The sequence below is a fragment of the Dictyostelium purpureum genome, assembly GCF_000190715.1.
Source record: "Dictyostelium purpureum unplaced genomic scaffold DICPUscaffold_106, whole genome shotgun sequence".
NCBI lineage: Eukaryota > Evosea > Eumycetozoa > Dictyosteliales > Dictyosteliaceae > Dictyostelium > Dictyostelium purpureum.
The window spans coordinates 43,039-55,571 of NW_003519443.1; the positions used below are offsets into that span (position 1 = coordinate 43,039).

Below are 12,533 nucleotides of genomic sequence, written 5' to 3' on the forward strand. Positions count from 1 at the left end.
TATAAAAAGAAAATGGTAAATAAATAAATAAAATTAATAATATAAATATAAATAATAATATTAATTAATTGTTTGTTTGTTTGTTTTATTTTTTTTTCAATTAATTTTTATTTTAGAAAATTAAAGTTATCTCAAGATCAGAAGAAGAGGAAACTAAAGAAAAAGCATCAGATGTTAGAAAATTACATAGAAATTTAGATCCAAATTTACATCCATTCGAAAGACCTAGAGAGTATGTTAGAGCACTTAATGCAACTAAATTAGATAGAGTTTTTGCAAAACCATTTGTTGCAAGTTTATCAGGTCACAGTGATGGTATTTTTACAATGACAAGACATCCAAATCAATTAAATTGTGTAGCATCAGGCAGTTGTGATGGTGTTATTAAACTTTGGAATCTTACATCATTTACAGAGAGAACCACAATTCAATCACACGAGGGTTTTGTACGTGGTATCACATTTACACCAGATGGCAAATATGTTATCAGTTGTGGTGAAGATAAAACAGTTAAGATGTGGAAATTGGATATGCCAGAGTTTACATTCAACGAGGATATAGTGTCATCATTCAATGGTAAAAATGCATTTACATCAATCGATCATCAACGTAATAGTAGTACATTTGCAACATCAGGTGTCAATGTAGAGATTTGGAAGCATCAAAGATCAACACCATTCCAAACATTGTCCTGGGGTTATGGTACCATTACAAAAGTTAAATTCAATCCAATCGAAACCGATTTATTAGCAAGTTGTACAACTGACCGTGATGTCATTCTTTATGATATTCGTCAAAATTCACCAGCTCAAAAATTAACAACCACAATGAGAAATAATGCATTAGCATGGAATCCAACAGAATCATTCACTTTAGCTATAGGTAACGAAGATGAAAATGTTTATCAATACGATATTAGAAAATTAGATAAGGCAATGACAGTTCATAGAGATCATGTTGGTGCTGTTTTAGATGTCGATTATTCACCAACTGGTCGTGAAATCGTATCGGGTGGTCTCGATAAGACTATTCGTATTTTCCCAGTAGACTCATTCAAGAGTCGTGAAGTTTACTTTACAAATAGAATGCAAAGAATTTTTTCAGTACTTTACACCGCAGACAGTAGATTCATTTTATCTGGTAGTGACGATATGAATATAAGAGTATGGAAAGCCCAAAGCTCTGCTCCAATGGGTATTCTTTCAAATAGAGAAAAAGAGAAATTAGAATATCAAGATAAAATCAAAGAGAAATTCAAAGAAATTCCAGAACTTAAAACTATTTCAACTCATCGTAGAGTACCAAAATTAGTATATAAAAAGAGATTTATAAAGAACGAAATCCACAAATCAAATATGAGAAAGATAAAGAATGTTGCCGAAAATTCTGGTCAAGTTGTAAAAGTACCAAAAGTTTTATCAAAACATACTGTAAAGGTGGATAAATAAAATTTTTTGATTTTTTTATATATACATTAAAAAAAAAAAAAAGAAAAAACTTTCTTTACTTTTATTTTTTATTATTGATTTATTAAGTGTACAAAATTGTGATGTTATTTTATTTTAAAAGTTAAAGTTAAAAAATATGTTAATTATTTATTATTATTATTTATTATTATTTAAATAATAATTAATTTATTGTATTGTTTATTGTCACTATTATTTTCTATAAACTTTTAATAATTCATTTCTATATTTTTGTTTAACACGAAATTTTAATTCTACAAAGGTATTTTGTTTCCAATAAAAGTTTTTGATTGTGGCCACTGTAAAACTTGGTTTCATTTCTTCGCCCTGTAAAAAAAATTCGAAATAACCATCTGGAGGTGGAGGTTTGGTATCGAAAAGTGCGGATACCTTGTTCCAAATGTAGTTGGAGATGCCTTTTACTTGGAAATAATATGGAACTTGTAATTGTTCATAGCTAAATTTAAAGTCGTCATCGATTCCATCCAGTTTAAAATCTATGTATGAAATATTTCCTTTATTTTGAAATTCTGATGATGTTAGGCATTTTGATAGCCAATCTATCATACTTAAATTTTCTTTACCTGTAAATTCATCGACTTTTGATCTATATAATACAAGAGAGTTGGTTTCATCATATACTACAACATCTGTATTCTTGGGTAAAGGAAATATTTTAACATTATCCATGTTTAATATTAATTGTTGGCTTTGTCTTTGTTGGCTTTGTCTTGTTGTTGTTGGTGGTTGTGGGGGCGGTTGGTTATCTTGATTATCGGTACTGTTACTATTTGAACTTGTTAAGCTATTTACACTATCATTGGAGTCTCGTAATCTCTCTTTTTTTTGATATAGGTTGTATCTTTCAACTCTCCATTTTGAAAATAAGGTGTGTAGCATACTAACACCTATATTGGTCAAAAAGTCCTTATTTTCAATAAATCCTAAATTACTAATTAAGGCAAGGGCATTGAAGCAAATTGATGATTCTAAAGTAATATTTAAGCAGCCAGTTTTGGTATCGACTTCAAACCATTTTGGAATTGATATTTTTTCATTTATTTCTAAAAGTTTCTTATCAAAATCTACTTTGCCAAATGTTTCTATCTCTTTACCAAGTGTGATATCCCAAAGTTGGACATTGTTTTCGTTATCTCTTGTTAAAATTTGTCTTCTATTGTTTAAAATTTGATGCTTTATAATACCACTTCTGCCTTGAATGGTTATATTTGGCTGTAATGTTAAATTGTTACTGATGCTATTGCTATTGCTACTTGTTGTGTTACTATTATCATCATCATTGTTATTTTGTAATAAAATTGAGTTGTTGGCTATTTCATCTTCTTCTTCTTTTATATTTATTGATTGTAATAAATAGCTATTGTTTTTATCGTAATGGTTTAATAAACTGTAGTTTTTGATATTTGAGTTTGAGGTTGATACCCAAATTGACCGAGTATCAGGATTATTTAATATTTTTAATATTGGATCTTTTTCTTTAGCAATGGGTTTTGATTGGTTGGTTTTTAAATCTGTTAAGAATATCATACCATCACGACCACCACTAAAGAAGTGACTAAAGCTGGGTGATGCAGCTAACGACCAAACAGAGTCGGTATGAATATCATCAAATATTTGAATACATCTACGTTCACCAATATCCCAAAGTCTAACGGTGCCATCACTACTTGAAGATAAACAACGTGTTGAATTTTGATTTAAAATTATAGATCTAATATTATCGGTATGTCCTTTTAGTTTGAATACTTTTTGACCACTTCTAGCATCCCAGCCTCTGATTGCTCTTTCAGTAGAACCAGACAATACAAATGATGAATCATGTGAAATCGCTAAGCTATAAATTGAAATACCTTCACCCCCAGATTTTCCATATAGATATGATTTATTATTTGCACTGTTTAAATAGTTTACATTGTTGTTCATATTACTAGTTAGTGATGATGGTGGTGTAAATTCATCGATATTGTCCATTTCATTAATATTATTGTTATTATTTATTGAAAATGTTTGTACCATTGAGCATGTATTTAAATCCCAAATATTAATATGTGAATCTAAGCCTGATGATGCAAAATGTTTCGATCCCTGTGAATAGGCTAAAACTTTGACATAGTCGTCATGAAATTTGAAGCTACGTATATTTTTTTCATTTTCTGTGTCCCAAATCTTTATAGTTGAATCTGATGAGCATGAAACCACTAAAAACAAAAAAATAATAAAAGTGTTAATTTAATTTTTTGGGATTATTTTGGATGGTTTTATACTTACTTATACCATCTTCATCTCTTAAAAACAAATCATTAACCCAATCGGTGTGGTCTTCATATGATTTTTTAAATTTATATTTGTCAGTTTCGCTTTCGTTATCATTTTCTTCAATATCATTGTTATCACTGCCCAATAAAATATCTTCATGGCTACTATTGCTATCCATATCGTTGTCATTATTGCTATTATTATTATTATTATTATTATTATTATTATTATTATTATTATTATTATTATTATTATTATTATTACTGTTTGCTTTGTCATAAATATAGTATGATTTTATAGTTGAATCTCTACCAGCTGAATATAAAATATCTTTTTTTAAAATCATATGCTAAACTGTTTATACCAAAACAATGTTTATCTTCAAAACTTTGATTATCTTTGGTGTTTTTGATTGAAAAACTAACTTTATATTTTGATGGTTTCTTTTTTACAAATATGTTGTTTGAATTTATTATAACATTGTTATTATTAACATTTAATGTTGGTGAGTTCGAATAGCTATCAGTTTGGTTTATTGTCGATGACGATGTATATGGTGATGTTGTTGATGATTCATATCCATATCTTCCACTATTGCCACTTAAAAAACCACTGTGTCTATTTATACTATTTAAATTAATACGACTGTTTTTATTGTTACTTGGTATTGGTGTGGATGGTGAACATGAATTCATATTAACTCCTGTGTTTTGATTGTTTTCTAAGTGTAAATTTTTAGTTCTATTTGTGGAATAGTATTTATCCATGGAACAAATTAATAGAAAAAAAAATAAAAAAAAATAAAAAAAATAGAATTGTTTATTTACAAAAAAATTTTAATTAAAAAAAAAAAAAAAGATTGTTAATATTGTTATTGTTGAAACTATTATTATATTTTATTTATTACTATTAATTATAATTATTACTATTTAATAAACTAAATTTAGGTAATATTATTATTTTGTGAGTTGATATAAGAAACAATATTAATATTATTTAATAAATTTAGTTTTAAAGTATAAGCAATTTTATGATTACTATTAGATAATATGAAAAAAGAGATAGTAATAAAAAAATATATTATTGTAATAAATAAATTAAAAAAAAAAAAAAAAAAAAGAAATTTAAAAAAAAAAAATTAAAAAAAAATAAAAAAATAATTTTTATTATTTTTAAAAAAAAATTAAATTAAATTTAATTTTTAAAAAATAAGTATATTTAAGTTTAAACATTCTCTATTTAATTTATTAAATAATAGAAAATGGCAATGATTTACTTAAAAAATTTTAAAAAAAAAAAAAAAAGAAAAAACAAAAAAGAGGCAATTTCCAAAAAAGATCAAAAACATACCCTTCATAAAATTTCAAATTATGGTAATTATTTTAGTAATCTGTTATCATTGGATAACTGTGTGTTTAAAAAACCATATTTAGAGTTTTATTTAACAAAGGGTATTATTATATTTTCTTTATTATTTTTTTTGACACACAAACAAATATTAATAAATAAATTTTTTTTAAAATTATAAAAAAAAAAAATTAAAATTTTTTTTTATTTTTTTTTTTTATTTTTTTCAATTTTTTTAAATATTATCATATATTTTCATTTATTTATATTTTGATTAAACTAGTATAAAAAAACTAAAAATAACAATAAAAATAATAATAACAATAAAAATAATAATAAGATTATATATAAAACAACCAATATAAAGTAGAAATAAATAAACAAACCTACATATTATACACTCACTCTACACAACACACTATCGCACTACACATTCTACTTTTAACGCGATATATATAAATTTAATATTAAAAGCACACACTACACATAAAACTAGAAAAAAAAGTTATATATATAAATTTTATTTTTGTTTTTTATTTTTTTTATTTATTTTTTTTTATTTTAATTTTTTAATTTCTTTTTTTAATAGACAAGTTGGATCCTTTTTATTATTTTTTTTTTTTACATTAATAAATAATAAATCATAACAAATAATAATATCATGTTATAAGGCAAATAATTATATCATAATAAATAATAATAATAAGGATAAAATAATAAATAATTAATAGTCGTGTATATATTGTATAATAAAAGAAAGAAAGAAAGAAAGAAAGAAAGAAAGAGAATAATAAAATAAATAAAAATGGAGTCAGCTAATAGTAATAATAATAATAATAATAATAATATAAGTAGCAGAAGAAGCGAAGCACCAATTATTAAATTAAGTATAGATCTTATTAAAACTTATAAAAATATAAATCAAGTGTATTATGCGTCAAAAGCAAAAAAAAATAAAGCGGCACTTCAACAACAACAACAACTACAGCAGCAGCAGCAGCAACAGCAGCAACAGCTACAGCAACAACAACAGCAACAACAGCAACAACAGCAACAACAACAGCAGCAACAACAACAACAGCAACAAGCTCAAACTAAAGTTGGAAATGGTGGTAAATTTAATGACGGTTATGACGATGAAAATGCAGATTATATTGTTAGAATTGGCGAAGTGTTTTTAGATAGATTCGAAATTCATTCAAGTTTGGGGAAAGGTTCGTTTGGTCAAGTGGTTAAAGCATATGATCGTTTACTTAATGAATACGTCGCAATAAAAATCATTAAAAATAAAGTACCATTTTATAATCAAGCATTAATAGAAATTAAATTGTTAGAGCTAATGAATAATAAAGATCCAGAGGATCAATATAAAATAAGTAAGTCAGTCATAATTGGATGTAGTTATATATCATTATAGCATATGACACTAATTTTTCGTTTTTTTTTTATTTTTTCATTTTTCATTTTTTTTCAAATTTTCATTTTTTTTAATAGTTAAATTAAAGCATCACTTTAAATTTAGAAATCATCTTTGTATAGTTACCGAATTATTATCATATAATCTTTATGATTTATTAAGAAATACCCATTTTCATGGTGTTTCATTAAATTTAATAAAGAAATTTGCCCACCAAATTTTAACAGCCTTATTTTTTATGTCAACTCCAGAAGTTGATGTTATACATTGCGATTTAAAAGTAAGTATAGACTCATAGATAGCCCTAATAACTATAGTAATAATAGTAATAATAACATTTAAATTTTTTATATTTTAGCCAGAAAATATTTTATTAAGGAATCCAAAAAGAAGTGCAATTAAAATTATTGATTTCGGTAGTTCATGTCATTCAAACGAAAGAATGTATAAATATATTCAAAGTAGATTCTACAGATCACCAGAGATTTTATTGGAATTGGATTATTCATTTTCTATTGATATGTGGAGTTTAGGTTGCATTTTGGTTGAAATGCATGTAGGTGAGCCACTGTTTTCAGGTCAAAACGAACAAGATCAACTAACTAAAATTATTGAAGTAATGGACTTACCACCAACCTACATGATAGAATCTAGCCCAAAAGCAAAGAAATTCTTTACAAAAGACCCAATAGATAATACATATCAATTGAAAAAATCTGAAAAATTAAAAAGTGATGTAAGTATCCCGTTTTTATAACTCTTTATGTAGATAGTTACTAATTTTATACAATTCATTTACAATCATTAGTTTTGCAAAAGGAAACTTTCAGAGATAATTGGAGTAGAGAGTGGTGGTCCTCAAGGTAGAAGAAAGAATGAACCAGGTCACTCGACATTAGATTATTTAAAATTTCAAGATTTAATTGAAAAAATGCTAATATATGATCCCCAAAAAAGAATTACACCTTTAGAAGCTTTACAACATCCATTCTTTTTAACTGATGAAACCCAGCCATCAACACCTTCCCAGCCAATCGCAACCACAACAACCACAACAACCATAGCAAGTCAAACTATTATACGACAACCCAATAATAACAACAATAATAATAATAATAATAATAATAATAATAATAATAATAATAATAATAATAATAATAATAATAATGGTGAAAATAATAGTAATAATAGTAATAGTTATTCACCTTTAAAAAAAAATGTGTCATCTTCACCATCAAACACATCTGTTACAAATAAAAATAGTAATAATAGTTATCAATCACCATCACAATCATACTCACCAACATATCATTCAAATTATAAATTAGTAGATCAAATGAAAAGGACTACAATGAAAGATAAATCACCTTTACAAACGTCACACAGTATTTCAGATATATTAAATACAGATAATAACAATATAAATGAAAATGATAGTAATGGAGATGATAACAATGAAAGAAATTATCATCACCATAGTCATAGCCATCATAATAATAATAATAATAATAATAATAATAATAATAATAATAATAATAATAATAATAATAGTAATAACAACGATGATAACAGTAATAATAATGAATATTCATCAAATAATAATATTGATATAAAATCAACTACAAAAATTAATTATCAATTAGAAAGTAAAAGCAATATTTTTAAAGCAAATGATTCATCATATCAAGAAACAACCAATTCATCAAGGCTAACTATAAATATTCCCTCTCACGCGCCAGTGCCCCCTTTAAAAAACCTTTTACCTCATCAACATAATAATAATAATAATTAACAATTTAAAAACAATATAAATAAAACTAATGATAAAAAAAAAACAAGCTTGATTGTGGAAATTTATAGCTTAATTTTATCATTTTAATAAAATATATTATTTATACACACAAATTTTTTTTTTTTTTTTTTTTTTTTTTTTTTTTTTTTTTTTTGTTTTTGGATTTTTTTTTTTGTTATTCATATTTATTTATTTTATTTATTTTATTTTTTAAAAACATCAATTTTATTATCCCAATGTTTTTGTTGAAGAATTGACCTCTATTAATACAAAAATTAGTAGATGCTGTTTTTTTTAATTGTTTTATGTTTGATTTGTAACAACATGTATATTTGGTAGTTGCCCCCCATTTAAACCCCACTATTACAAAATACAAAAAAAATGATAATGACAATGATCCATATTCATTATTTAACATCATTATAAATTGAAATATTGCAATTGACATTATTTATTTATTTTACACAAGTAATATAAATAATATTAAATTTAATTTTTTTATTTATTTTTAATAAATTTTAAAAAAGAAAAAAAAATAATTATGTATATAAATATCAAATTAAAAATTTAATATTAAATATCATTCTTTATTAATTTAAATTACTACAAGATATTTGTTTATTTTTTTAATACCATCTTTTAAAAAAATATTTAATTAATTTTTATTTTTTTTTTTTAAAAATAATTGAAAAAAAAAAAAAAAAAATGGAAAGACATCATAGTTTTTTTAAAAATCTTTTTGCGTTTTTATCCGTATTCCTACTAATATTAATAATGTCCACCGAAGAAATCAATGCAGAATCAACAGCTAGAGCTACCTTAGTTTATCCACAACACGCCCAATTAGGTGAAGGTTCAATTTGGTCAGTTGACAAACAAGCATTAATTTGGATTGATATTGAAGGAAGAAAATTATTTGTGTAAGTATAAACCCACATAAAATACATAGATGCATACAAATAATATTTTAGACAATAAAAAACTATTATAAAACAACTTATAATATTATTATTTTTCTAATAAAATATTTATTTTTTTATATATAAATTTATTAATTTATTTTATAGCTATCATCCAAATGATAATACCAATCAAGCATTTGATTTACCAGAAAGACCAGGCACTGTTGTAGAAAGAACTAATGGAGAATTATTGGTTGCTGTTAAAGGTGGTATTAGAACATTCAATATCTACACAAAAGAATCAATGATTATAACCAACCCAGAAACCGAACCAACCAATAGATACAATGACGGAAAATGCGATCCACAAGGTAGATTTTGGATAGGCTCCATGAGCTTAAAGAGTGGTGAACCAGCAGTTGCCTCTTTATATAGAGTCAACCACGATTTATCAAGCGAACGTATACTTAGTGGCATTAAAATTAGCAATGGTTTAGTATGGAGCTTAGATCAAAAGAAATTCTACTACATTGATACACCAACTATGGGTGTTGATGAATTTGACTATGATGCTCATAGCGGTTCCATTTCAAATCGTAAAAGATGTATTTCATTCACCGGTCAAGATGGTTTCCCAGATGGTATGACTATTGATGCCGAAGGTAAACTTTGGATTGCACATTGGGATGGCGGTAGAGTAACAAGATGGGATCCAAACACTAAACAACGTATCTTTACCGTTACTGTTCCAAATGTTTCAAAAGTAACCTCTGTTGCCTTTGGTGATTACGATTTACAAACTCTTTATATTACAACCGCTAGAGATGGTGGTCAACCTGACTCTGGTTCATTATTTAAATATAGATTTACAAATGGTATTAAAGGTATTCCTGCCTATAAATTCCGTGGTTAATCAAACAAACCAATTCTCTTTCTTTTGTAAATTTTTTAAATACACATAACCAAAAATAAAATAAATTTTATCTCTTTATCATTATTAAAATATTATAATACACCAAAAATAAAATTATTTAAAAATAAAATACTAAAAATAAAACTATTTAAAAATAAAAATATATTGATTGATAAGTTTATTTTTAGAAATCAAAAAATGTGGGGTGTTTATATATTGTTTGGGGGTTTAATAAAAAAATATTTAAAAAAAAAAAAAAAAAAAAAAAAAAAAAAAAAAAAAATTTTTTTATTTTTTTTAAATTTTTTTTATTTTATTTGCTCAGTATTATTAAAAATCCTTTATAATAACTATACATTATAATAACTATAATTTAAATATTACTTTTATTTTACCAATAAAAGTAAATTTTAAATTAATGCATGTCATTTAGAGATAGTACAAGACCTGATACTAGGGCTTTAACCGATGGTTCATTATTTCATGGTTATTTTCACAATTATGGGAGTAAGTTAATTCTAACGTTAATATACAATAACGATAATTATAATAATAATATATATTACGTTTTATATCTTGAATATAAAATAATTATAGTAACAATATATATTAATTTTTAATTCTATTTATTATTATCCTTAGATATTTGGTTAGCCATTACATTTTGGTGCACAGTTGCATTAACAATATCATATATTATATCAGGATTTGTAGCATCATTTATATTAAAAAAATCAAAGATATCTCCATTCATTCCAATTTTTACTGGAATGTATGGTATGGCTGTTGGTATTTGCTATGGTGGTTTATCCGCACTTATATTAAGTGCTATTTATGTTTCTGGAAGCTTCCTTTTATCGTGGTATCAAGGCATTATTTGTGGATTTAGTTTAGCATTAATACATTTAATATTTGCGTTTACACAAAAAACATTACAAATTTAGATATAAATAAAAAAATACAGTTTATTATCTTTTTAAAAAAAATATAATAAACTATAAATTTTGTGCAGTATTATAAAAACTATAAAACTATATTATTTTTTTTTTTTAAATTTTTTTTTTATTTTTATTTATTTATTTTTTTTTTATTTTTATTTTAGAAAAAAGAGAAAGAGGAAAAGGTGGGGATTTTCTTGAGTTTGGTTTAATAACTCATTTGATACGTTTGGTTTGGATTGTTTGATTGATTGATGATTTTTTTTTTTTTTTTTTTTCGTTTTTTTTTTTTTTTTTATTTGTTTTGAAAAAATAAATTAAAAAAAAAAAAAAGATATTATTATTATATTATATATTATAAATTGTTTAAACTAATAAAACAGCATTAATACAACCATCATTTTCTGGATTATTTGTAACTTGAGCCATTTTACCCCAAACAACTTTACCAGATTGGGTAACTAAACCTAAATCACTAACATTGACTTCAATAACAGTACCTTTGGTAATAACACCTAATTGAGTATAAGTTGGTGATTGTGGATTCTTTTTAACTGATAAAATATCTAAATAGAAAGTTGATTTTAATTCTGGATGGGTGACATGTGCTTTCTTGAAACGTAAACCAGTTGGACGAATGAAACGTTCATACTTGGGTGGTTTACGAGTGAAACTTTCACCAACAAAAGTAACTTTAGTAACTAAACGTTTCCATGCTTTCTTTTGACGTTTACCAGTCTTAATAACTTTAAACATTTCATTTTCACTAATTGCTCTAACCTTTGGTAATGGAACATCCCATTTACCTGCTTTTTCTTTTCTTTTTTGTTTGACCATATTACTGAGTACTTTAGCTCTACTAACATTTTCTCTGTCAAGAAGATAAGCTGGAACAGCACCTTCTTTAACCTTATTATCTGCTGCTTTCTTGTTATTTCTTTCTTGATGCATAGCAATAGTTTTCTTCATTTCTGCTTTTTCAGCATAACGTTTCTTATTAAGTAATTTGGCTTTAAGACCAAATACTTTTTGAGCTATAGCTGATCTCTTGTGTACTTCACGAGCTTGCTTCTTACGTCTATATTTTTTTTAAAAAAAAGATATTAATATTATTATTACTATTAAAAATATTGCAAAAATGTTTTATTAAGGTATATTTACACTTTTTCATAATGATCTAAACGTCTACCAAATCTCTTTTGGTGCAATTCAATATGATCACCTTGAGGCATTTTGATTTATATATATATAAGAGGTAAGTGTGTTGTTGGTTTTTTGATGATTTAGCTTTTACAAAAACTGAGTATATTTGTTTCTTAAATTTATTATTTTTATAATAATTTTAAAATTGTGTGGTGTGGGTGATTCTTTTTTATAATATTTAAATAATCCAATTAATTTATTTAATATTGATATATACAGATAAATTGATTTAAATAAATAATTATTATCGTTTATAAAAAGAGTAATCTCACAAACGG

The 12,533-nt window shown here is 24.7% G+C and overlaps 6 protein-coding genes across 6 annotated transcripts; 4 read left to right on the plus strand and 2 right to left on the minus strand.

Annotated features, from left to right (window-relative positions):
- Positions 1 to 12: 12 nt before the first annotated feature.
- On the plus strand, positions 13 to 1,448 carry DICPUDRAFT_151786 (uncharacterized protein; the record flags this gene model as incomplete). Its single annotated transcript, XM_003287598.1, has 2 exons — positions 13 to 15; positions 117 to 1,448. 2 exons carry the CDS (start codon positions 13 to 15, stop codon positions 1,446 to 1,448), a joined length of 1,335 nt encoding a protein of 444 aa, XP_003287646.1.
- Positions 1,449 to 1,597: 149 nt separating this feature from the next.
- Positions 1,598 to 4,089, minus strand: DICPUDRAFT_54966 (uncharacterized protein; the record flags this gene model as incomplete). The annotated part of the gene is made up of 2 exons (XM_003287614.1): positions 1,598 to 3,414; positions 3,752 to 4,089. 2 exons carry the CDS (start codon positions 4,087 to 4,089, stop codon positions 1,659 to 1,661), a joined length of 2,094 nt encoding a protein of 697 aa, XP_003287662.1. The 3' UTR covers positions 1,598 to 1,658.
- Positions 4,090 to 5,763: 1,674 nt separating this feature from the next.
- On the plus strand, positions 5,764 to 8,379 carry DICPUDRAFT_97778 (uncharacterized protein). Its single transcript, XM_003287599.1, has 4 exons — positions 5,764 to 6,466; positions 6,585 to 6,787; positions 6,866 to 7,243; positions 7,316 to 8,379. Exons 1-4 carry the CDS (start codon positions 5,896 to 5,898, stop codon positions 8,297 to 8,299), a joined length of 2,136 nt encoding a protein of 711 aa, XP_003287647.1. The 5' UTR covers positions 5,764 to 5,895; the 3' UTR covers positions 8,300 to 8,379.
- Positions 8,380 to 8,894: 515 nt separating this feature from the next.
- DICPUDRAFT_72325 (uncharacterized protein) lies at positions 8,895 to 10,307 on the plus strand. Its single transcript, XM_003287600.1, has 2 exons — positions 8,895 to 9,219; positions 9,367 to 10,307. Exons 1-2 carry the CDS (start codon positions 9,074 to 9,076, stop codon positions 10,112 to 10,114), a joined length of 894 nt encoding a protein of 297 aa, XP_003287648.1. The 5' UTR covers positions 8,895 to 9,073; the 3' UTR covers positions 10,115 to 10,307.
- A 229-nt stretch (positions 10,308 to 10,536) lies between these two features.
- On the plus strand, positions 10,537 to 11,058 carry DICPUDRAFT_87686 (uncharacterized protein; the record flags this gene model as incomplete). The annotated part of the gene is made up of 2 exons (XM_003287601.1): positions 10,537 to 10,621; positions 10,757 to 11,058. 2 exons carry the CDS (start codon positions 10,537 to 10,539, stop codon positions 11,056 to 11,058), a joined length of 387 nt encoding a protein of 128 aa, XP_003287649.1.
- Positions 11,059 to 11,418: 360 nt separating this feature from the next.
- Positions 11,419 to 12,284, minus strand: DICPUDRAFT_32773 (uncharacterized protein; the record flags this gene model as incomplete). The annotated part of the gene is made up of 2 exons (XM_003287615.1): positions 11,419 to 12,130; positions 12,214 to 12,284. The coding sequence occupies 2 exons, from the start codon at positions 12,282 to 12,284 to the stop codon at positions 11,419 to 11,421; spliced, it is 783 nt and encodes a 260-aa protein (XP_003287663.1).
- Between the last annotated feature and the right edge of the window lie 249 nt (positions 12,285 to 12,533).

Excerpts from the sequence above, each read along its gene's own strand:
- DICPUDRAFT_72325 (XM_003287600.1), top strand. The coding sequence starts at position 9,074 with ATGTCCACCGAAGAAATCAATGCAGAATCAACAGCTAGAGCTACCTTA. Across the intron at positions 9,220-9,366 it reads GAAGGAAGAAAATTATTTGT|CTATCATCCAAATGATAATA; the intron begins GTAAGTATAAAC and ends TTTATTTTATAG.
- DICPUDRAFT_97778 (XM_003287599.1), top strand. The coding sequence starts at position 5,896 with ATGGAGTCAGCTAATAGTAATAATAATAATAATAATAATAATATAAGT. Across the intron at positions 6,467-6,584 it reads AGAGGATCAATATAAAATAA|TTAAATTAAAGCATCACTTT; the intron begins GTAAGTCAGTCA and ends TTTTTTTAATAG. Across the intron at positions 6,788-6,865 it reads TTATACATTGCGATTTAAAA|CCAGAAAATATTTTATTAAG; the intron begins GTAAGTATAGAC and ends TTTATATTTTAG.